Below are 25,901 nucleotides of genomic sequence, written 5' to 3' on the forward strand. Positions count from 1 at the left end.
ACCTTACTCCTCAAATTCCAAATGAAGCCAAGATTGAAGTATGAGAAAATGAAATCTTTAAAGGACTAGATGACTGAGAACTAGATTATTTTTTAAAATATCCTCAGAGGCAAAAGCCCCTTCTATATGTAACACCAAGGAAAGTCAGAAATCATAAAAGATAATCCAGTTGTCATTACTCACAGTACCTATGTTAAGTTAGTAAAAATTGCCATGAACACTGACTTCGCGAATGCTGAATTACGACTCCTCGGGGAGATGCAGGATCAAGGTTCCTGTGAACCTCCAGTTACAGCATTTTTGTCAACAAATCAGTCCCTAACCTGTTTCATGAGTATGTCTGTTTGAAGACACATTATTACTATATAGGATGGATTCTTGAGCATTGAACCCAAGGCCAGCACACTGTAACTCAAGCCTGAGCAAAGTGTACTGAACACATAGATCTTGTCCATAAGGCTCGTCATAGCCATCTTCGGCTTAGGAACCCCACCCAACCCCACAGCTCACAGCCCCCACCCCAGCACTTGAGCCTTAAGCTCACCATGAAGTCACTAACAGAGCATAAAAATGCAATAAATAAATAAATAAATAAATCAATAAATCAATAAATAATAAAATTTAAAAAATGACAGTAAACAGACCACCTAAAGGACACTTGTTGATAGGATGAGAACCAAAACAAGGTGCTGGTCAGGGGCACCTCAGGCAATTCAGATTTTTCCAAATTTTTGCTGCCCTATAAGCAGGCTTGTTGGTGATCCATCACGCAAGTGCTGAGTACTGACTTTGGGATAACAAATTCTGTCAAGTAGGTGAACATATAAATATAGAACCTGTGAGTAAAGAGGATCAACTCTATTGATATCTTTGACCATATAAAAGTTTAAAAGTTCTATAAGGCAAAAATCTAGAGACATATATAAATGAAGCCAAAAAAACCCCTGGAAACTAAGTAAAAATATCTGCAACTTTATATGATAGAAAACTGGAAGAAAAAAAAAAGAAAACTGGATAATTTTATTTTTTTAATTTTTATTTATTTATGATAGTCTCAGAGAGAGAGAGAGAGAGAGAGAGGCAGAGACACAGGCAGAGGGAGAAGCAGGCTCCATGCACCGGGAGACCGACGTGGGATTCAATCCCGGGTCTCCAGGATCGCACCCTGGGCCAAAGGCAGGCGCTAAACTGCTGCGCCACCCAGGGATCCCCAATAAGTTTCTTAATCTACAGAGCATTCTTCAAAGTCAGTATGAAAGAATAGGACCAAAAATTCAAAGGAAAAATGAGGAAAGGATATAAACAATTCAAAAAAGAAGGAATACCTATTGTTTAAAAATTTTTTGATAGCTGATCTCCTTACATGGCTCAGTAGCAAAGGTACCAAAGGGTTTACAGTGAAAAATATGCCATCCCAGTCCTGCAGCACCAAGCAACCCACGCTAGAAGCAATTAGCTTATATAATCAAGATATTTAAGTATGAGCATTTCCATATGTGTACATATGGGTGGATTATCGTTTTTTGATTACACAAATGGTAACATATCACCGTATGTTATACAAACTGTCATAAGTACACCTTACTTCTGTTTTCTTTACTGTATTGTAGAGAGCAACCCATATTGTACTTACACCATATTAACAGATCCATGTTGTCTGTTCTATCTTGCTACTATAAATTATGGTGCAAATGATACTGTTTAGATGCCCCTGTGCAAATCCATAATTATATCTAGTAATATTTTTTACCCATTTCTATTTTTCAAATTTTGTACTTTTATATATTTTTACTACTCTATAAATGAATGGAACTATTTTTTTTAAGATTTTATTTATTTATTTATTCATAGACACAGAGAGAGAGAGAGGAGAGGCAGAGACACAGGCAGAGGGAGAAGCAGATGTGGGAATCGATTCCGGGTCTCCAGGACCACACCCCAGACTGCAGGCAGCGCCAAACCGCTGCACCACTGGGGCTGCCAAAATGGAACTATTTTGATTACACAATGAGAGATAGGCTTTTTTTTTTTTAAAGATTTTATTTATTTTAGAAAGAGTGTCGAGAGAGAGAGAGAGAGAGAGAGAGAGAGAGAGAGAGAAAGCATGGAGAGAAAGAATCCCAAGAAGACTCCAAGCCTAGCATAGAGCCTGATGGGGGGCTTGATCCCACAAGCCCGAGATCATGACCTGAGCCGAAACCAAGAATCGGATGCTCACCTGACTGAGCCATCCAGGTGCCCTTAGAGATAGGTTTTAAAATAAAAGTAAAGTTAAAGAAAAAAAATGAAAAGAAGCCCAAGGTAATTAGACAAAATAAAGTAGTATAATATGACTATCTCCAAAAGGAAATGTTTTTCTTTCCAGGTTTTACACTTGGCTAAAATCAATGGTTTGTTATGTTGACTAACTTGACTGGCTATTAGATTAGCAATACATATTTTATTACTAGTAAAACTTTGTATAGGTTATAATCATCTGGAGGTAATCGGGTTCCAGCTTTACCCATACAGCAATTTCCTAGGCTGTTTTCACTATTTAATTGGTGCAACTTTCAGTTGACAAGAATTTTATTAGCCACCTCACCCTATTCCCCAGTCCAGCTGATTTACTGAGGTGAGGGTGAAGGGTCCCTGATGGCAACTAAGAATTCAGGGCAGGTATCAGGAATTAAGTGAGTAGGAGCTATAGCCCAAGTGAAAAGAACTTTGATGGTTCAAAAACAGCAGAAATCCCAGGTCTCTGAGGAAATGCTAGGATCTGTGCGGTCATGGCAAGTGCTGCTACCTAAAATGGGCTAGTCCCATAAGGACATTAGACGGGGTGTGGAGGACGTTCTGGGGTTTGAGAGCTTTATTTAGATTAGTTCAGAAAGCAGGAAAAAGACCAGAGCTCAATTCTTTTTGAGCAAGGTTACTTTCTTACCCAACATCAGAACAAGCATTTGTCCCAATAGTATTGAAAATTGCATTTGTGTATACATAATAAAAATAAACTTTTCAATAATTAAGATCCCCTTTGCCTCTTAACTGTATGTATTTATTCCCAGTCTCTGTGGTCAGATTTGATTTACCAAGTCATTCCCTGTTTACCATTCCTTCACCGAGTCAATAAAAACGTGGGGCTCCTGCTTTGTGGTGGGCACCATGCCTACAGAATAAAACATATCCTTTCAACTCTGGTTTTATGAAATGTATATAAAATGAGAAATAAATAGGTGATCTAGTCTTCTCTTTCCCATGGGAAAAGAGAATCCTCTTTGAGGTAAGAGTCTTAGAAAAAAAAACAAAAACAAAAACAAAAAACCTCTTAATTTTAAAAATGTAGTTGTGCCTACAAACTTAAGAGGAAACATTCAGATTAGTTATTTCTAGCAAACACTTGCCCACCGTGCACCAAAACATTTCATGGAATTAGGGCAAGTATCTGTTTTCTTCTTTGAGTGAGGCACAGAATGGAAAAGAGGGAATGGAATGTAAGCCCGTACTTTCTGTTAGCTCACCTCAATACTATGGAACGTTATCATTTAATGAGATTGAGTAAAGCGGCATCACTGTTGGGTACTGGAGCTTACTGCGGTGTCAAAAATGTCCTAATATACTTCTTGCACATTTAAGATCATGGGGTCACTAGGCTTAGCAATATTCCCCAATTTCCTCATTAGGATAAAATCTTCCCCTTCCTAGCATTTCAGTGTATGCAGCTGGAAAATAAATAACTGCATCATATTTGGGAGATCCACCACTATCCTTAGAAATGAATGCCATCAGAAATGAATATGGGACAAATCAAGGGTGTCATGGGCCTTGGGAGCCTTTGAGGAGATGCTGAGATTTGAAAAGGCCTAAGTGGCTTCAGTACTGCAAGACGCCCTCTGAACACCTCCTTCTAGCTCTCATGATCCACAAACCTATTCTTTCGTTTTTTTACTTTTTAAATTCCGGTATCTTTAACAGGCAGTGCTATATTAGTTTCCAGTGTACAATGTAGTGATTCAACAGTTCTGTACATTACTCAGTGCTCATCCCCGGAAGTGTACTCTCAATCCTCTTGACCTGTTTCACCACTTCCCACCCCCTCTGGTAATCAGCAGTCTATCCTGAACCTGCTCTTATTAGTCTAAGTTAATTCGGCCTTTCATTTTTCTAAATGTACCCCCTGAGCCAATTAAAATAAAGCAAACTGTTTTACAAGATTATTTTTCTTTCACTATGACCATCATCTTTGAAATACTCAGGACTGCAATTTTGAAATACTTTCTAAATCCTATCTTCCCTATAACTCCCCTCCAATATTGATTACTTTTTCTCATAAGCATTCTTAGAAACAGTAGCTAGGAGATCTAAAATATTTCTGAGACCCAATCATTTACATTGAAATAATCACGCTGGAAATCTTATTTTTTATTCACATACTCACCACTGTCTTAGCTGGCATCGATGAACTTTAATTATGCTTTTATTGTCTCATATAATTCTGAATGGCCTATGAAGAGGGAGTTATTAGAGCACTGTGATACATTTCAGGAGCAGCAAACTAATCATCCTTGAATAGTGGTAGTATTTTTTTTTCAGGGAGAAAACTCTAGAGCTAATGCCAGTAGGCACAATTATCATCTCTAATGATATCTGTAAATATTTCTGAAAAAGGAATTAGCTACTATGTCTGTGCAAATATAACACTAGGTGTCAGATCCTAGAAGGCTTTGTTTCAAGATGATTTCTCCTATTATTTCTTTCTTTCTTGTAGCATCAGATATGATCGATCTAGATCTTTGGGTTGTGTAAATATTGAATTATTTGGGTCTCTGCTACCCGAAAATGGATGTCAAAAATGGTCTGTTTAAGAAAAAATAATAGTTCTAAGAGTTTGCATACTGAGTCGATAGAGAGCATTTAAAACCTAGGACTGACAATAGATTGGATGGAAAGATATTGAAATTCCTTTTTATTCAAATTCAAAATATTTGACAAGCATTTATTCTTATGTGTAAATTATTTTATTTATATCCAATGAAAAATGATGGGCAGTAGTTTGTTTTACACAGCCAGCAAGTAGTAAGAATGTCTGAAGAGAGAATATGAAAATAAATGCCATCACATACAGATCTATGCATAATGAAATATGTATATGAAGGTAGCTTTTGTAAAGGACTGGGCACTGCTCCTGGGTACCACAAAGCTCTGATTCCCTGCTGTGAGCCAGCTAACAGTCTTTGGTTGAGCTAGTGTGCTAACCCCTGTGGGCATGACCTCATTAAGTGTTCAATAAATATTATTTCTTTTTCCCTATTCCTTTCCGTCTTCTATTGTAAATAAAAATATGCAAGTGCCCTCTGAAGATTTTTCTTTGGCTTTTGTGAATACCTTCATGCCATGCTGTCGTCTGTTTCAGTTCATTAATACAAAGTTATTTCTATTCCTTGTTGTAAGAAAAACTGACAGTATTCCATTTCCCAGAAAGGACAGCACGTAACGCAGGTTTTTCTCTTATAGGTTGTGGGACTGGAAAGTATCTTAAAGTGAACAGCCAGGTGTATACCCTGGGCTGTGACTACTGTGGGCCATTGGTAGAGATTGCCCGGAGTAGAGGATGTGAAGTCATGGTATGTGACAACCTTAATCTCCCCTTTAGGGATCAGGGCTTCGATGCCATCATCTCCATAGGAGGTAAGGCAGCCTGGTCACACGTTTGCCCTTCACCATGAGAATAACGTTACATGGTGGAGGCCATTCTCACAACCTAACATGAATTCTTTGTAGAAATGTCTATGTGATTCATTTTATCTAATTTTTAAAAATATTTCAACTGGATGATTTGACTAATCGCAAATGTATTTACGGTAGTACACACATGATTGTGTTAACTAGTCAAATGTTCAAACTGGTATTGTAGTCTTTCTGATGATTCATTCCAATTTCTTTGACTTATGAATTAGAGAGTATTAGGGGAATTTGACTCATTAAAAATATTTCATACTTTGTTATATTGAAATGAAGCCAGATTTGTCCAACGGGAAGTAAAACTTTAGAAGTCATATTACCTTCATCAGGCCATGACTGTATCCTTTATTGGCAGAACATCATAAAACTAATGCATTGAATGTCACCTGACAGGATGTGTCATCCAATCTACCACTCACTGGTGTGCAAGGCACTGGGGGAGATGGCCCCACCTGGTCCCGGCCTGCATTGTTTTTAATGCCACTCAGCTCTCTTACTGCCGGAGATTATTCATAAGTCTAGGAAATATGTTCCTCATATTTTCCCAACAAGTGTGCCCATAAAAACACACATGCCACAAATGAAGAGAAACAACAAAACCCCATGCCTGAAATATACACAAGCAGGGCTCATTTTACTCCATGCACGTAATCCTGAAACCTACTAGTCATATTTATATGCTAGGGAAGCTTGCAGCAAGTTGTTTTGAGAAGAGGAAAATCTTTTGCAAAGCCACTTATTTGCTCCAATACACTTAAAAATTAATCAATTTGACTATGACAAGCTTTGTCAAAGTGAGGTGATCCTAAATAAAACTGACTAGATAAAAAAAAAAAAAAAAAACTGATTGCCAGATAAAAATACAGAGTAAGACTGTTTGCTCTCTCCTGAAGGTAATGAGGACTTGATCTATTTGACATTAGATGGGAACTCTATCTTTGCTTAGTAAGAGGATGCAGGCCTGGATGCCACAGCCCTGAAAGTAGTTAGGCTGGCAGGAGACAGTTGCCATGGAAACTTGCTCTGTGCCAGCCTCACTTACTTGCAGTTGAAACTGTTAAGTCCATTTGGGGCATAAACAGTAAGAGGAGGGATTCTTTTTACACCAAGCAACTCATCACAATGATTTGAATCTTTAGTAGAGAGTTTTTGGGTTGGTCATTTCACCTAAGGAACGGGAAGTTGGGGAGATGTCAGAAAAGTATATTCTCTGCTCTTTTGTTCATTTACATTAGTCTTAGAGCCCCCATGTCCAGGCTGTGCTGCTGAGGCACTACTGTGGGTATAAGGAAGGATACTTCCCTGCTTTCTAATCCAAATCCAATCATTTAAAAAATGATTATGATTTTCAAACTGCCTGGCTTTCCGATCCACATTCCATATGTATGTGGTTAAGTCCTTCTCTGCTTTCATAAGTCTCATGCTTTGTCTGCAGAAGAAATGGAACACCCCTGGTTGCCATCTTCTGAAGAAAAATGCTTCCTTAGGTGGAAGTGCACCATGTATTTTTAGGAACTATAAATTAATGTGATATGGTCATTTTCAGCTAGGTTTCATGTTTAGCACTATATTATGAAAACTTTTGATAATGTCCATATATATTTACTTCCCTATTTAGAATCCTGTATGTTGACACTTCTTGCTAATCTTTTTTTTTACTTCTTGCTAATCTTAACATGAAGAAGTACATATATGTAGGTATATATGTAAAAAATATGTATATATATATTGCTTTTCTGTGTCTCTTAATAATTTGAAAAGTATCATACCTAATTATATATTCCTTAAGTTTTACTGACAGATTGAAAAGAGAAACAGTCTTTCCACTTCTAGAATAGCTTGACAATTCTATGAAAATTTAGCAATATACTAAAATAGTGCCCAACAACTATTTTATGCTATTGGTTCTCAACTTGGGATTAAGTTGCCACCTCCACCCTTACAAGACACTTGTCCATGTCTGGTACATTTTCAGTTGGCTCGACTGGTTGTGTGTATGTACAACCTACTGTCACCTAGTGGGATCGCCCCCACAACAAGGACTTTTCTAGCCTGAAATGTCAGTAGTGCTGAGGTTGGAACACTCTTGCTTTCGGCTACACCTATGGATTCTGAATGCTTTTAGATAGAGAGATGAGACCTGTATATGGGAAAAGTTAGATAACAATAAAATAGCAAGATATAGCAGGACTTTAAAGACGATCTTGTGCAATTTCCCTTCTGATTCTAGAATCCAGTAATTGAATTCAACCAACCTATTTTCTGGGGTCTCAGCGGGAACACATTGCTATAGAATACCTGTATTGTACTATTTTTGCCTTTAAGTTATAAAGGCATATGATTATGCTTTTTAAACAAAAGGTTCTTTTTAATCCTTTAAAAATTCAATACAGTTTCCTGACATTGATAATTCATGTAAATGTATCTTCATGTCTCATTTTGGTTATACTTACAATGTTTTAAAATATATATATATGCACATATAAATAGATTTTTTAAAATTTTTATTTATTTATGATAGTCACACACACAGAGAGAGGCAGAGACACAGGCAGAGGGAGAAGCAGGCTCCATGCACCGGGAGCCCGACGTGGGATTTGATCCCGGGTCTCCAGGATCGCGCCCTGGGCCAAAGGCAGGCGCCAAACCGCTGCGCCACCCAGGGATCCCAGATTTTTTATATAATGAAGAAATATTCATTTGTAAACTTTTGCCAAAAAAATTAGGCCTAAAGGTTACTTAGTATTGTATGTTAAATATAAACATAACACAATATAGGAGCACCTGGATGGCTCAGTTGGCTAAGCGTCTGACTTCCACTTATGACCTTAGGGTCCTGGGATCCAGCTTGTCCCTCCTCCTTTCCCCCTGTTAGTGCTCTCTCTCTCTCTCTCTCTCAAACAAATAAAGTCTTAAACAACAACAATATAAAAGATTCAGATATTTCCTGGATGATAGTATGCTATTAAAAATGGATCACCATATAACAAATGTTTAAGAAACAAATACATATAAAGACTTTCCTCTTTTTTAAAAAAAGGGCTTCTTTTGAAGCCCAGAATCCTGAAATGTTTAAAACCTATAACTCTGCTAAAAAGAGATTATATTAAGGCAGTCCAGTTTTATTTTTTTTAATTTTTTTTATTCATTTATGATAGTCACAGAGAGAGAGAGAGAGAGGCAGAGACATAGGCAGAGGGAGAAGCAGGCTTCATGCACTGGGAGCCCGATGTGGGATTTGATCCCGGGTCTCCAGGATCGCGCCTGGGCCAAAGGCAGGCGCCAAACCGCTGCGCCACCCAGGGATCCCAAGGCAGTCCAGTTTTAATGAGGCTTTTTTGGGGGGGACAGGGGGGCAAAGCAACATAGTCAACTCTCATTATTCACAGTAATTATATTCTCTAAAGTCTCTGTGAACATTTAATTAGTGAATACAGAGCCATCGTCCCAGGGGAAATACAGGGCTAGGTTCCTGTGAGCCTCTGGTTGTAGCACTTTTGTCAACTGGTTAATACACAGCCTTGTTTTACATGTGCTTCTGTTTAAAGACAACTTATATTTTAAAATTATTTTTTATTTTAAACTTTTTATGTATTTATTTTTTCAAAGAGAGAGAATTGGGGGGAGGGGAGCAGAGGGAGAGGGACAGAGAATCCCAAGCAGACTCTGTGCCCAGTGCAGAGCCTGAGACAGGGCTTTATCCTACAACTCTGAGATCATGACCTGAGCAGAAATCAAGAGTCAGATGCTCAATCGACTGAGCCACACAGGTTCTCCTAAAGACAACACATTTAATTTTGAGCTCATGCTAACAGCCTAAATGAAGCTTCTGTAAACACATTTATTTGCTCTAAAAGACATATCCCAGCCTTCTCATGAGTAGGAACCCCTGAGCACCATGCTAGGGGATCCTTTTAAACAACAAAATCACCTACAAAAAGCACAAAATGCAGAAAATGTGTCACTAAATAGACCATGAAAGGACACTGGTCGACATGAGGCAAGTGAAAACAAAGAAGGAGAGGTTCCCTGGTTAGGCCTCAGCTGGGAACATGCCCTCTGGGAATATTTGCCACCATGTGTTTGTCAGTGAATGACCATGAAAACACTGAGAGTGCTATTTGGGGTGGGAGAGGGGGCTACAAATGTATTTTGGCAAGTAGCAAAATTTGCAAATACAGTGTTTGCAGATAACAAGGATTTGACTATATTTTGAAGTTAGACCCACAGAAGTTCTGGAGTGAATTAGGTACAAGTCATAGGAGATAGTAACAACCAGGAATAGTCATAGATATCCACATTAGCATCATCCTAAGTCTTTGTCCTGACCTTTGTGCCTCCTTTTAGCTATGTGACCAAAGTCTGCCTTCAGCAATGCAAGCTTTCAAATTAACCTTTATAAAGGGCTCTGTGGGAATGGGAGTGGGGAATAGTCTAAGACCTAGTGATGTCAAGTGATTGGTCAAAGATCACAAAGTGAGTTATTGACAGGATCTAGGACAAAATACACAGGGATCCTGTTCTGCAGACCCGTTTTAGCCTCCTCATACCTCTGGCTTCCCACATTGCTGCGTGACAGTAGGAGGCACCAGTGTGCTGCTGATAGGAATGAAAACCTGACTGGGAACAAGATCAAGTATGCCTTGAATGATCTTCCTTTAATAGCTTTATCTACATAATAATCTCATTTTAGATATTTGCTGTCTCCCCCTGGCAGGTAAACTAGAGATCTATCAGCTTAAAACCCCACTACCGGCTGGATTATGGTGAGGGTTCCAGCACCTGTCCCAACCTCCCCTCCATCTCTCCTCTCACTACTCATACGAGACTCCCCTTGGAACTAATTTCCTACCTGAAACATTGCAGGGCAGGGCATACCTTTGCATGTGGAAAAACGATCTGGTTGTTTCTCTTGACATAGTACTGTGATCAAACTCCTCTCAGAACTACTAGACTGGCAATTTCCTCATAGCATTTGATTAAAACATGCATAATAACACACTTAAGGCTTGATAAAGTCAGTCCTACTTGAGTCTCACTTTAACTTTTCAGGGTTTGGAAGTAAAACAATGACACGTTGATTTTTTTAAAATACATACACAACCACTTTCTATTAAAAATTAATATGTTTAGCAATCATTTGGACTCATGCTTGGCTGGCTTATCTTTGCATTATCTAAATAGGAAAATAATCTTTAACATTCTTCCATTTTTGTTTGCTTTATTAATTTTATTCACATTGATTAGTGGTGTTAACCTTTTGATGCTTTAGAAGTGCCAATCATTCATTAAAGCAAGGAATCATTTCATAGTTCTTCTACAAGGGCATACTTATGTAACAGTGCTTCCATGAACATTCCATGAATGCACACTGGTCATCTTTCTAGTTAATAAATTTCATAGGATCTGGGACCTGGGAGGATTTAGAACTTACACATTATTTACATGCCTTAGTATAAGCAAAGAAAGCCTGAAATCCATAGAAGTGAAATTATAGTCCCAAATTGTCTAAAAAGTACAGGAGCCAGAGATAAAAATTATGTCTCTCCCAAAGTGAGGCTGTGCTAGTCCCACCATTTGTCCTGCCATGGAGGAAACAAGGAAGTTTTACTGGATGTTGAAATTGCATCATTATTATATGGAAAATACTAGTGTCTGAACGTGTAGGTTTATGTATGTGTATACACGCTGAGGCCTCATTTCTTCTTTTTCAGTCATACATCATTTTTCTACAAAACAGAGAAGAATCAGAGCAATTAAAGAAATGGCCAGGGTCTTAGTTCCTGGAGGCCAGCTAATGATTTACGTGTGGGCCATGGAACAAAAGAACCGACATTTTGAGAAACAAGATGTGCTCGTTCCATGGAACAGGGCTTTATGCTCCCAGCTTTTCTCAGACTCCAGCCAGCCTGGGAGAAAGCAGCAGTGTGGACATCCAGAAAGAAGCCATTCCTACCACCCTCCTTGCTCCATCTGTAGCTGTTCTGTTTGTTTTAAAGAGCAGTGTCCTTCAAAACGGTCCCACAGCATGGACTATGAACCACTGATGGCTGGAAACTGTTGTGCAGATGTTTCTAAGGAAGGGGAGGAAGAAAATGGATTCTATAACACCTTAGGAAAATCTTTTCGTTCCTGGTTTTTCTCTAGGTCTTTGGATGAATCAACTCTGAGGAAGCAGATTGAAAGAGCAAGACCCTTTGAAAAATACAGAAGGTTGGGCCAATAGCACAATATCCATCCAGCCTTCCAGACACTCCAGCCTAGACTTAGATCATCAAGAGCCATTTTCAATAAGAGAACAAAATTTAGACGAAGATGTGTTTGTGGAGACTTCTCAGAAACCACTGGAGTGGCCAAGAGCATCAGCCGCAGTGAAACATCTACATGGAGACCAACAAGGAGAAGTTAGGAGAAATGGAGATGGGAATTTTCTGGAAGGCGCCCATCCCAGTGACAATTGTGTGAATGCCGGTAATGTGGAAGATGGGAACCCTTCTGCTAGTAAAATACTGAAAAGGATTTCTGCACTCAACTCCACAGATTCCAACCCAGATGAGACAATTTCTGTCAAAGAACAACAGCCCAACGTTTTGGATTCCAGAGCCTTTATGCGCTACTACCATGTGTTTCGAGAAGGTGAGCTCTATGGCCTGCTGAAGGAGCACGTGGCAGAGCTGCATGTTCTGAGCTCTGGGAATGATCATGGCAACTGGTGTATCATTGCTGAAAAAAAGGACAATTGGGACTGAGTGGATCATTTTAGACAATTCCTCCAAAAGGTGAACCATGTTCTTTCTTTACTAAGTTTGGTATGGTTACCTGGATTTGCATACAATTTTACTATTTTTAATCCATTTATGCTTGGTTCATGGAGATGATGAATTAATCATCTTTTAAACCTTCAGACGAACATAGAGCCTGTAAATGTAAAACAAATGTAAAACATTTGACAAAGGATGTTCATAAGTTATCTATAGAGAACTGAAGAAGCAATAGGAAATGAACTTCAGTATGGTTGGGATCTTTTCTTCCCTGAAAGGTGAAATTATTTTGAGGACACACGTATATCATTTTTCAGTATTACAGGCAGATTTTAATAGATTCTGGTTGTTGACTTTTTTTTATTACTATTGAAGTAGAGTCAACAGATGATATCATATTAGTTTCAGGTGTACAGCATAGTGATTTGACAATTCTATAGAAGATTCTGTTATTAAGTAATACCTTCTGATAACAGCATTTTTATAATGAAAAGGGGGTGAGTTCATCTTCTCAGGTTACACTTTGGATCCCTAAGCAAGATATCAAGTAAACCTGTTCCAATGCACAGATGTAAATTGAATCACGTGATACATTGTTGCCGAGGCCTTGCTCTTACTTTAAAGTCTTGAAAAGCAATAGATGGGGGAGAGAGACAAGAAGTGTTACAAGGACTTTTCTAAATGATAAGCAGACTTGCTTCTAAATACGTAAGTAACAAAATTTTCAATGTTGCTCAGAAGGTTTTTAAAGGCACTGTGAGCCTGTAGAGAGTGGTATGTGGGGTACTAGAAGCTGTGGCATGGACCCAGGTGGTATTTTCATGACCTTATTGGAAGCAGGAATGTCTGGTTAAGATAAGACCAAGATTGACTATGGAATGATGCTTTTCTTATGAACTGAAGGAGTATTTAGGAAATGAGAATCTGGTTGAAGCACTGTTTTATTTTGGCTCTCATTGTAAATGTTATTGAGGAGCAAGATATTTGTCCTAGATAGAGGATCTGTTGTTGGATTTTTTAAAAATCTGGGCATTTATCTTATTGAAAGCAACATTTTATCAGTTATATTAGGGATTTAGGCAGAATAAATTCCTATTAATTTAAGGTTTAATTTCTGCCACTTTGTAGACAAACAGACTGGGTATTGTAGTCACTGCATCTGTTTAGATTAACCATGGGTCTGTTTACATCTACGTCATGGGTCAGGAGACAGATGACAAAAGTCTCTTTAATCTATGGATCACTATAATCCTGGACAAAAATCCAATTCTTGTTTTGTGTAAGATTTCATTTGTTTGGGGTTCTTTTTCCCTTCAGTGATTGTGCTCTATCTAAAAATAATGCTGCTATTTTCAGAGAAACCTAAAGGATTATTTTTAATGCTTCTCTGAAAATGACTGATGTGTATATCTCCTTTGGCTTTAAAATGAGATCACATCATCATCTTTCTGGTTGGTGAGATTGTCTGGTGACAATATGGAAGATACGGGATCTGTAGTGTTCGGTGCAGAGTTTGCACTAGAGGGACAGTGAAAACAGACCTAGAAGTGGAATATAAACTAAAAATTAATTTAGTGTCTTCCATTTCTTTTTTTTTTTTTTTTTAATTTTAGGTAGTTAACACACAATGCAATATTGGTTTCTGGAGTAGAAGTCAGTGATCCTTCAGTTGTGTACAACATCCAGTGCTCATCCCAGCAAATGCCCTCCTAATCTCTACCCCCCCATCTAGCCTATCCCCCACCCATCTCCCTCCAACAACCCTCAGTTTGTTCTCTATCATTTAGTCTTTTATGATTTGTTTCCCCTTCCTTCTCTCCCCTTCCCATATGTTCATCTGTTTTCTTTCTTAAATTCCACATAAGTAAAATCATATGGTATTTGTCTTTCTCTGACTTATTTCACTCTGCATAATACACTCTGGCTCCATCCATGTTGTTGCAAATGGCAACATTTCATTCTCTTCAATGGCTGAGTAATATCCGGTGTGCATGCCCACATGTGTATATGTGTATACATTAGATAAGATGTGGTATGTGTGTGCATGTATACACACACCACATCTTATCTAATCATCAGTCAATGGACATTTGGGCTCTCTCTATAGTGTGGCTATTGTTGATAATGCTGCTATAAACATCGGGGTGCCCTGTACATGTATCCCTTCAAATCTGTATTTTTGTATCATTTGGGTAAATACCTACTAGGCAATTGCTGGATCATAGGGTTCCATTTCTTAATTTAGGACATTAAATATGAATAGAAGTGGTTTTCTTGGTAGAAAGAAAATATTCTCTGAGTTGGAGAAGTCTTTACAATTAAGTCTTAATGACCTTTTTTATTACAAGTGGAATTTTCCTCTCCTTGAAGCTTATTGTCACATGTATCTTTAATGCCAGCTTTGCTTCTAGAATTTGCTTGAAGTCCTCTCTTTCTGGTGGGAGTGCATCACTCACTTGCAACTCCATTTATTAGGCTGTGCCAAAAAAGCTGTGCCCTAACCTGTGTGAGTGACCTCCCATGCACACATCCTACTTTATGTAAGATGATTCTCTAGAATGGTTCCTGGGAAAGACTTTCACAAATTTTTGACAGGGCTGTAAATAAGCCACCAATATAGCAATCTTTTGCTCTTCATCTGCTGAGCACAAGAATTCTATGCGTCTAGACATTATGTTGTGTATGAAATTGAACTCCATGGTTGAAACCTCTCTTTGGTATATTCACGTGAAAAGCACTCAACTCTACCTTCTGCCTTTAGAGATTTATCTATGTCATTGAAGAGCCAAGCTAATGTAAGTATCTTAATCATTTAAAAATCTTGCTCATTTTTAGGATTGTCCTCAAAAGGAAATACAAATCATAAGCAAGTTTAAGTATACACAGGTTATATACCAGTGTTCAGTCTACCTTTACTTGCTTAATTATAGATTTTGCTGAGCTATCTGAAGTAATATGAAAACTTGGACTCCATTATTAATACTGGATCAAACAGTGTCTTTCCTTTTCCTTCTCTGTTCCTTGCTGGCATCCCTGCAGAGTCCCACTTTCTGAACTAGTGTGAGGTGTTTGGGAGATTACCTGAAGGTTCTTCCTTAAAAGCCATTGCTGCCTGGGGCACCTGGGTGGCTCAGTTGGTTGAGTGTTGGACTCTTGGTTTCGGCTCAGGTCATGATCTCAGGGTCCTGGGATCAAGCCTCACCTCGGGCTCTATGCTCAGTGGGTAGTCTGCTTGAGGATTCTCTCTCCCTCTCTCCCTCTACCTCTCTCATGCATGTGCTCTTTCTCTCTCAAAATAAATAAATCTTAAAAAAAAAAAAAAAAAGCCTTGGCTGGCTTACTGATGCCTCACTGGCCTATTTAAGGATGACATACAGTCCAGTGATTTGGGGTAAACTGCATTAACAAGCCAGAAAGGATGCAATCAAAATAACATCACAGTAGCAACCATGCACATGCTCTATTTATTATTTTTTAAATTGTCACTAAGGTGATGAAATGACACCAGCATGTCATATAACTAACAAACTATGTGACAACTGTCTCACATTATCATGTTGGTCTGATCCTCCTCTCTTATCACACTGCCCAACATGGGATGGTGTAGGATTTTTGTTTCTAGTTTGCTCTTCTATGTTCTTCCAAATTCTAGATGTCAAGAATTCCTCTATGTTTTAACTGATGATCAGTTGAACTGGCAAATAGTGGATATAATCCAGAGAGAAAGCAATCCAAATCCAAATCAGCCAGGAGCATTCATGTAATTGTATATTAATAACCACACAAAAAAAAGCACTGCTGAATTTTTTATAAAACTAAATGGGTTTGGAGGAGGACCGAGGGGCAAACCCAAGAGTTGTGGAACTTGGTTGGGGAAGGTACTCCCTAAAACAGCTCAGATTGGGAACAGTAGGAGCAAATGGAGTCTAACCACTAGCCAAGCAGCTGCAGCCTAGGGGAAAAAAAATTAGGGTAGGCCTGAGCTCTTCCCTGCTATTATGTAGAAAATGTGAAATAATAAGAGCAGCTAACTTTTCTTAATATCTAACATTAATTATACTATCTGTAATCTTCATCACAGCCCCCTGGGATATAAATATTCTTACTGTTTTCCAGGAAAACTGAGGCAGAAAGAAATGAATTCAATTCCCTAATATCACACACATAGCAAGGATCACACATCTAGTAAGGAGCAGGATTGAGATTCAGTTGCAGGCAGGCTGGCTCCCAGCCTCCCCTCTCAACCACAACGCCGTATGATACACTCAGGCATGGTGCTGGGCAGATTATAAGAGCATTTCTTTCTTTTTTTCTTTTTATAAGAGCATTTCAAGGCAAGTGTGATTATCCCCTTTACAAATGAACTTTAGCAAAGTTAAAGCCTTCACAGTAACACAGTAATTGCATAGTAATTAATCCCTTACACATTTCCCCCCTCTTTTACACCTGTTTTTTTCCACGTATAACCCAGTTTCAATTTGATTTTAATAAGAAAAACAAACTTTGTCACAAAATGCTCTGTGCTCACTTCTCTCCAACTCTTCAACCCTTTAAACATTGTATGACTGTTTTTCCACTTTATGGCTGAGAAAATTGAGAGCTATTGAGATTTTCACTCATTTTATTTGTTGACTGAACCCTGCTCTGCAACAGATACACAGGATATAAGACAATGGATAGCGGGTATGTTGAAAATACACAGAATATTAAAGTTAGCTGACCTGAAGGTGCCAAGCTGCAACAGTTTCATTTTCATTGTATACCTGTTATCACATTGTACTGTTTAGTTGAAGTAATATACCAAACACCCTCTTAGAGAATCACGGTGTATTAGCATACCCGAGACCTGCACTAAAGTCTGGATTTCATGCAACCGAGCTTGACCCAGACACATGAACATCCTCTAGCACAAGCATTCTGAGAAGCATATTTAAGAAAACAATGTGTCCGACAGAATAAAATGCAAACCCCCCGCATGGCATTCAGGCTTTTCATAAATTGGCAATTATTTTTCAGGCTCATCTCCTGCAGTTGCACCCAATTTGTTTCTGTTCTGCAATCTGCTGTTTTAAACAACGCTTTTATTAGAAGTTACATAATGACAAGTAATTATCACATCCCCTAGATATAAACTTGGATTTCGAATGCCATAATTGTAATCCTTCTCCAAAGAAAAATGTGTGGTGCAGGCTTCATTCCGCCAATTCAAAGGGCATATGAGGTAAGTGTTATCACACACCCATCCAGCAGATGGAAAAACCACGGGAGTGGAAGTGCCTTACAGAGACGTCCTTAGGCCCCAAACCAGAAAGCTCCACTCCTCTTTTCCCAACCTCGACCCAAAATTATGATTATTGGTCTAATTGTATAAACTCCCTATAGTTTGTCCACAAAACTGGAGTGGGGATATTTTAAAAGAACTCTCACCAACCAAGAATCGAAATTCTAATGCAAATAGAAAGAATTCCCCGTGGCATGGAAAACACACAGAAACCTACAAGAGCTAATCACAGAGAAAATATTAACTGTGATTTGTCCTATTTTTTAATCCCCATGGAATTGGATGCATTAGTGGGAACTAGAATCCCATCCCATTCCGTTCCCCCTGGATGCAGGCCTTCCTCAGTTGACTAGGCACCAGGGATGGCCCTCTCTGGATGGGAGCAGTGTTAGTTTAGCATGCCACCCCATGACCTGATGGTCAAACTGGATCCCTCCTTTGGCAAATAAATATATAGTTTGTCTCTTCTTCAACTACAACTGGGAAAAATAAAGCTTGCCTCAACCCAATTAATTACTAATTGATCCATATGAAACAACATATTTTCTCCACATGGAACATTTGTTTTTCTCTGGATATTATCTCCTCATGCAGAGGACGGTGGGTCACTACTGTTAATCTGTGCCCAGCATAACTGAAATTATATTTATATTCACTTTGGGGAATTTGGCTGAATGACAGTCATGTCTGTAATGAGCAAATCATATGACTTTCATCAGATTTCCTATTAGCTATGTGGAGGGGCTTTGTTAGGGAAGGATTGACAATGGTGAAGGCTCACTAAGGTGGACCCTGGTGGAATTTCTGAGGAACTTCAAATATGTGAAAACTGTCCCATTTTCTTTAGATGTTCTCTTAAATATGTATTCTATAAATATATATATATATTTCTAGACATCAAGTGTTTGTTGTCATTAGTGACCAAGAAAAAGTAGCCCTCTTAATGTACTTGTCAAAACATTAAATTATCAATTACCGTAGAAACGTATTTCGTGAATAGATTTTGTTTCAAGAAACTGAATAATAATGTTCAATATTGTTGTGCTTCTTCTGATGTTGACTTGTCTATTTGTATCAAAAGCGCATTAACTTTTTTCTACAGTATATACAGTTACTTTAGCTTTTCCCAGAAGCAGCTAGCAATAGTTTTAAAAGCACAAATTGATGTAAAATATCTTGACTGTTGTCAATCTGAAGATCTTTTATTTGCATTAACCAATGATGTTCAGGATCTTTTTGCAATCAGTATTATTTAAAATGGTGTAATTTATATGTCTATGATATATATTAGGTTGTTTATTTAAATTATGTGTAAGTGTACTTTTTAAAAAATGTTATTATATGAACAAAATTATGCCTTTTATCTCCACTCTGAGTGTGACAGGATGGATACTGTTCTTATAACCTCCATCAATTCGGACAGCCACCTCTCCTTCTACTTCAAAAGAACCGGGCAAATTCATTTGTATTTGAATTCTATTATCTTTGTCTAAAGGAAACCGAACTAACCATTTAAGAACAGGTTGTCTTTAAAGATTTAGTAAAAGAAAAAAAAATAAAAATAAAGATTTAGTAAAAGAATATTAACTAAAATATATATATATATATATTTTAAGATGAATAAAAATGTATTAGACTGTCCTAAAGTGTATGTGGAAATATGGTACTGCTATTGAGAGAACATCATTTGTGACGTCCTCGGAATGCAGGCACCCCTCCCGACCCACTCCATCTGCAGGTTGTCAGCTCCTTAGCAGATGGGGTGTGAAGTAAGAGGGCACTTGTGTGGCCCTAACGCAGCTCAGCGGGAGCATGTTTGAGCAGCAGATGGTGCCCTGGCCTGGTGCAGCCCTGACCACCTCCCATTCTCCGTGATGGAAGAAGCTGTCACACAATCCCTGGGTGCCGATTTTTGCCCCTCACGGTGGCTGCTCAGGAGGCCAACATGAAAAGGACTGATAACAAAATAGATTCTGTGCCAATCTTTTGGCCAGAATCAATTAAACCTCGGTTGTGCACCTTGGACTCTTTGGTAGAAATCTGTTTTAAGACATTGCTAATTATTTGTCCTTAGAGACCATCACTTCTTCCGTCTTTGTGCTCATCTTTCATTTTTTTGAAATACCTACGCATAAATCCAGATTAAGAATCTTTAACAGACCTGTTAGCAGATTTTACACTTTTCTCAGTGGTTGGATCAGAAGGAAATCGTCAAGTTCAGTACCTGATTTTCACTGTCCACATCACGCCCCCCTCAGTCCCGAGGGACAGGGCATAGGAAACAGTCCCCATGAAGCTGCACCCCGGAGCAGCCTCAGCCAGTGGAGAACTGCCAGAAATTTCACCTGCCAGGGCCCTCTCACTTGTCACTGCCTCTAAAGAAGGAGGGATTCGTGCAAGCCGAGAAGCAGGCCTGCATTTCCCCCAACACACCCCTTGTACTCCTTGTGTTAGTTTAGATCCTTCCAGATCTTTGTCACAATGCAGCCCCCAGCTTGGGTCCCGTATTCAGGAAAATTGCCTCAACTCACTCCTCCATGTTGATTTTCTTGTTCACCATCCTATAGCTCTTTCCATTCAGGGTATTTTATGGCACTTGGCACCATATTCACCTTTAGCAATTAAAAACCTTCCTGGGGCTCCTGGGTAGCTCAGTGGGTTAAACATCCTACTCTTGATTTTGGCTCAGGGCATAATCTCGGGGTCATGAGATCAAGCCCCACATTGAACCTCTCATTCTCAAATAAAGAAAGAAAGAAAAAAAAAAACCTTCCTAAATCATCTACCATTTTTTCCCTTATGTCTCAATTAAAAAAAAAAAAAAAGAAAGAAAAAAAAAAAAAGGCAGGGTTGAGGGAGTTGACTAAAGACCTTTCTGGCTCCAGCCACTTCTCCACCTATCTTTATCCTCTGCATCAGCTCCAGCCCCAGCCTCCAGTAACAAAGTCACATTTGCCATTTTAAAGGGCCTGCTGCAAACAGGTATAAAGGAGTTCCCCCAACCCCCACCCCACCCTTGCCCCACTGACTCCCAGCCTGTCTTCAGCATTTTGGGGAGAAAGAGTCCAGCCCTGGCTGATGGAATTCTATTCCTGGGATCAGCTGACTATGGAGGGACCGGTCTCAACTTTATTTTGCCTTCTGCCAAGATAACCTCTTCTCTTAGATCCTGTAGGCCTAAGTCCCTTCTCTCATGGTCCTCTAAGACTCCCAGGTGTAAAGAAAAAGAGTTTACTTACAAGATTTTTACTGCAGTCCCCCCTTATCTGCCAGGAATATGTTCTGAGACCCTTAGTGGATGCCTGAAACCATGGATAGTACCGAACCCTCTATATACTATGTTTTTTCTTGTACATCCATGCCTGTGATAAGGTTTTATACATTAGACACAGTAAGAGACTAATAACAATAATAACTAATAACAAATAGAACTATAAAATACCACCTTCAGGTGGTCTCTCTCAAAATTTATCAAAATACTGCACTCACCCTTCTTGGGACGATGTCAAATGATAAAACGCCAACATGATGAATTGAAGTGAATGATGTAGGTTCTGTGACGCAGCATTAGGATCAGAAGAAGCACCTGCTTCCACCTGAGCTTGACCTCGGGTAACTGAAACCACCGAAAGCGGACCACTGAATTTGGGTACAGATGAAACTGATGATGTGTGCTTGGGTCTCAGCATTAACTGATCAAGGGTTAAAATGAAATCACCAGGGATCAATATTTAATCATTAGTTACTAGCTTTTTCCTTCTCTTGAAAAGAAAGGGGTATTTGGCTATGTGTAAAAGGAAGGGCATGAGGGGCACCTGGGTGGCTCAGCCAGTTGAGTGCCTTCTGCTCGGGTCATGATCCCGGCCGGAGTCCTGGGGTCAGGTCCCACATCAGGCTCCCTGCTCTGTGGGGACCTTGCCTCTCCCACTGACTCTGTCACTTTTTGTCTCTCATGAGTAAGTAAATGAATAAAACCTAAAAAAATAAAAAAATAAAAATAATTAAGGGCATAATATTTTGAGATACAAAGCAAAATCCCTTCCTTCCCACATGCCACCCCTGAAAAATTAGAGCAGTGAGACCTCCAACAGACCAAACCCCCAAGGGTTTATCAACAGAGATGCTGTATAGAGAAGAAGGTTGAAGCATCCCACTCACTGGGGAGCCAGTTGGGGCAGTGAGCTGGGTCCTGAGCGCTAGACCCAGGTTGGGGAACACTGGCAGAGACTCCTACGCCCAGGCTTGGCATGAAGTGGGTGGAGCTGCCACTTTCATGTTGTATGGAGGGTCTCGTCCATAGGCCTTGTTCCTGGCTGTACGTGGGACCACAGTGCCCATCTTGGACATGAGTCACATGGTGAGCTGCCTGTGGTCATCGCATCAGAGGCAAATGAAAATTTCTCATCCAGAGAAATGTAGTTGGACACCCAAATTTTGGTGAAACAAGAAGACTCTATGTAAAGTTAATTGTTAGGGAGTCCTAATCCAATCCCACGCTCCTGTTTTATTAAGGGAGGACTCCAGTGTGTGAGCTGAAGTGACTTGCACGTCCCCACACGGGGAGAGCTAGCTCTCTTGCTCCCAGGCGTGATGCACAGCCGTCCCGAAGAAACTCACACTCGTACCCCCTTGGTGAGGCCTCAGCCCTCAAAAGCAGGTGGTCTATGTCTTTGTCCTTTTTTATTACTGTAATATTGGTGATTGATTCAAAATAACCACCCCGAGAGAGGTACTGACACCATGGGAAGAGACGGCACTTGTTTTCCCATCATTTTAAAGATAGTGATTTAAAAACTCTTCATTTCTTCATATTTGTGTTGAACAACTTTTGGCAAGGGGCTTTCTAGGAACTATTGGAAGATTTTATGGGAATAAGATACAGTCCTTGGTCCTATTGACTCAAAAGTGAGCAGAATGAATGTGCACAGGTCTCTCTTTCTGGAATATTCCTCCACTCTCCATCTGGCCTGATTTAATCATGGATCTGTCTCAGTTTAAATGCATATTTCTCAGGTAGGCCTTTGGTGCCCCTGCCCTAACCCAGGCCAGATGTAAGTTATTGTCCCAGAGACACGTGTAGTCTTCCTTTTGATATTCATTGCACATCTTTATTTCCTTTGTCTACCGGAGTACATGGATCACAAGGGCCAGGACCCAGTCTGCCCCTCTCACTGCAGTGCCCTACTGTGGGCAGCCAGGGTTCTGGCCGCCTGGGGAGAGCTCAGGAGGAGAGTTAATCCCGACAACAGCAAAGAGGAAGGGAAGCTCAGATGATGGACCGTAACATTTGTCATGTGGGAGCTGCAAGCAAAGAACTTGGCATTTACAGTCTTGCCTGCTATACCAACCTTCTCAGGTGGTGCTGGGACCCGTGGGTAGGTGTGGAAAGGAGGTCAGGCTCCTCCCTGCGACACACTGCTGGGGGTGCCGGCCCTCAGCTTGGCCTTCTAGGCCAACCCCCTGTTCTACGAACTCCCCTTTGGTGGGGGGAGGCTTTTGTGAGAGTGGGTAAAAGGCGGAGCAAACCGCAGAAGCAGGTTGCAGTTTGAGCTTTAAGTGCCGGGATGCCACGCTGAGGGGTTTACAATCGAACCTGTGATGCTACGGGGGCCTTTGAAGATCTGTAGGCAGGTGCTGCCAAAAGATTACTCTGGAACCAGCAAAGGCGTGGGTGGGGAGGGACACAGAGATGGGGAGGGGTCTGCGGCAGGTGGAGGACACCGGAGGAGCTGGGGCAGGAGGTTTAGAATGAGAAGAGGGACGCCCGGAGGGGCTCAGTGGTTGGGTGCCTGCCTTCGGCTCAGGGCGTGATCCTGGGGTCCAGGTCCCGCAGGGAGCCTGCTTCTGCCTCTGCCTGTGTCTCTGCCTCTCTCTGTGTGTGTCTCTCAGGAATAAATAATAATAAAAAAATAGAAGCATTAGAGAACTGAAATCATGATCGGTCTTCAGCTGCTAACGCTGTGCTGGAAGACTGGGATACTTCAGGCTGTCGACTGTTGGAATGTGGAGGGGGTGGACAATTTAAAAGTATTACATGTGGAATCTGGTAAACATAACTGCAGGAGAGGAAAACAGGCTTGAATGGCTGGGACTCACTCAGTGGGAGGCCTCCAGGGTTTCCCTCGCGCCCAGCCCAGTGAGGTGTCGGACTCCCCCTACAGCCCCCTAACCTCCACATCCCCTCCCAGGGCATATGCCTGGCCTGGGCCCTAGAAAGGGGCTGTGCGTATGGGGAGAGGGAGCAAATGGCTGAGTAGTCTGGGAATGGCGGGTAGCACGGCAGAGAGTCATAAGAAAAATTGATAGTGACCTTCTAGGACCTAGAGCAGTGGCCCAATTACCTCCTCATCTTCTCCTTTACTTAGCTTCCCTTGTTTCCTCAGCTCCAGACTTCCTAATTCCTTCCTATTCCTCCAACATTTCAGGACTCGGGTAGCTCAGGTACTTTGCACTCGCTGTTCCTTCTACTGGAAATGCTCTTCCCTGAAGCATAAGCAATGTTCCCCTCACTTCCTTCCAGCCTTCGCTCAGATGTCATGTTATCAAAGTTATCCTGTGATCAACCTATCTAAAACTGCACACCACATTCCCCCAACACCCGCCCCCCTGACACATGCATATATATATTCCCTATTCCCCTTCTATGTTTCATTTTTCTCCGTGGCCCCTATTATCCTTAAATATTACATTTTACTTGTGTATGTTATCTGCTCCCACATCTGCAAGATGTAAAGCTCCAAGAAACAGGCATTTTGTTTTGCCATTTTGTCTACTATCTCCCCACTGAGAACAGTGCTCAGCATAAGGCAAATATTCAATAACATATGATGGGTTACAGTTGGTTCTTGGATCTGCAATATCCAATGCTCACCCACACATAGACCACATGGTCAGCCTTGGGGTAACTGGGCTGGGGGGTAAGCCCAGGGGGAGCCTTTAATGACCTATGCCTTTCTTCCCAGACTTGGGAATCCAATGTGGGGATGTGGAAAAAAAAAAAAAAAAAGACAACTTTGCCTTTCATTTAGACAGGAATTTTAGAGTTGAAAAACCAAGAACTGACCACCTTGGATTTCAGGTTTTGGAGGGACCTCTTTCTCAACAGCTGTATGTGGTTCCCCAGTCTGCCTGGGGAGAAAGTCCTCAGGAGCCAAGTGAACACCCAGGGAGAGTGTGGTGAGCTTGGACCAGGGGGACATAAAGGGAGCCAATGGCTTCCCTTCTGTGAGCGTCACTCCTCACTCCTAGGTGCTCTCTTGCTGTTAGGACTGACTGACTTGACCAAATTGCTTGACCCCTCTGGAGCATCAGTTTTCTCATCTGTAAAGTTTCCTCAGCTGTAAAATCAGGTTAACGGTAACAGTCCTGGACAAATTGAATAAGATATAACTGGACCGTGACTTCCAAAGTGTCAGGAAAGACAAGGGCTATCAAGGAAGGCCACTAGCACAGGGTGCAATATAATATACTAACCAAGTGTGTAGTACAGACATTTGTTTTAAGGCACTACAGGACAACTAGATAACTGGCGAGCAATGAAATTACCACATTTGTCCTTTACCTTTCTAATTATAAAGCCAAAAGCCATAGTTCTCTATGGGTTAGGAAAACAAAACAAGTTTAAAATTGAAAGAAATATAGGAAGCAAGCATCTGTGCTATCAACAGGTCAAATTCCAAATTTCTAATTTGCACAAAAGACATTTTTCTGATAACATATCTAAGTAGGAGTTGCTGGATAGTGTTAGGATGTGGCCAGGGCCAGGTCAGGGCCAGGTCAGGGCCAGGCTCAGGCAAACTGGGAAATGTCTCCACTGATTTTCACTGTGCTCACCCCACCCAGGCCCCCACACTATGCCCACCGTGGTTCCTCTGTGTCCCCAGCTGGCTGGCACCAGTGGCCCCATGCCATTCCTACAAGCCCAGAGACTGGAAGTGGGTGACAGGCCATCCTCCCCTGGAAACATCTCAAGCCCAGAGTAGCAAGTTTCTAGAACCTGGCTCTCTGCTCACCAAACCAGGCAATCTCACTCCCCCAGGCTCAGCTTCTCAGTCCACATCAATTCAGTAATTTGTGGATATCCCTCTGGAGCTGAACTCAGGCCTCCTCCTATGCTGCTGCACCTACTACAGCTCTAT

At 40.6% G+C, this 25,901-nt stretch overlaps 1 protein-coding gene across 1 annotated transcript in view; it reads left to right on the plus strand.

Annotated features, from left to right (window-relative positions):
* TRMT9B (tRNA methyltransferase 9B (putative)) overlaps positions 1 to 12,823 on the plus strand; it is a 63,500-nt gene extending 50,677 nt beyond the window's left edge. The window contains 3 exon segments of the mRNA XM_038560229.1: positions 5,494 to 5,667; positions 11,436 to 11,914; positions 11,916 to 12,823. Coding sequence (XP_038416157.1) covers positions 5,494 to 5,667; positions 11,436 to 11,914; positions 11,916 to 12,470 — 1,208 coding nt within the window. The 3' untranslated portion in view covers positions 12,471 to 12,823.
* Positions 12,824 to 25,901: the final 13,078 nt, after the last annotated feature.

This window comes from Canis lupus, chromosome 16 (assembly GCF_011100685.1).
Source record: "Canis lupus familiaris isolate Mischka breed German Shepherd chromosome 16, alternate assembly UU_Cfam_GSD_1.0, whole genome shotgun sequence".
NCBI classification, from domain to species: domain Eukaryota; kingdom Metazoa; phylum Chordata; class Mammalia; order Carnivora; family Canidae; genus Canis; species Canis lupus.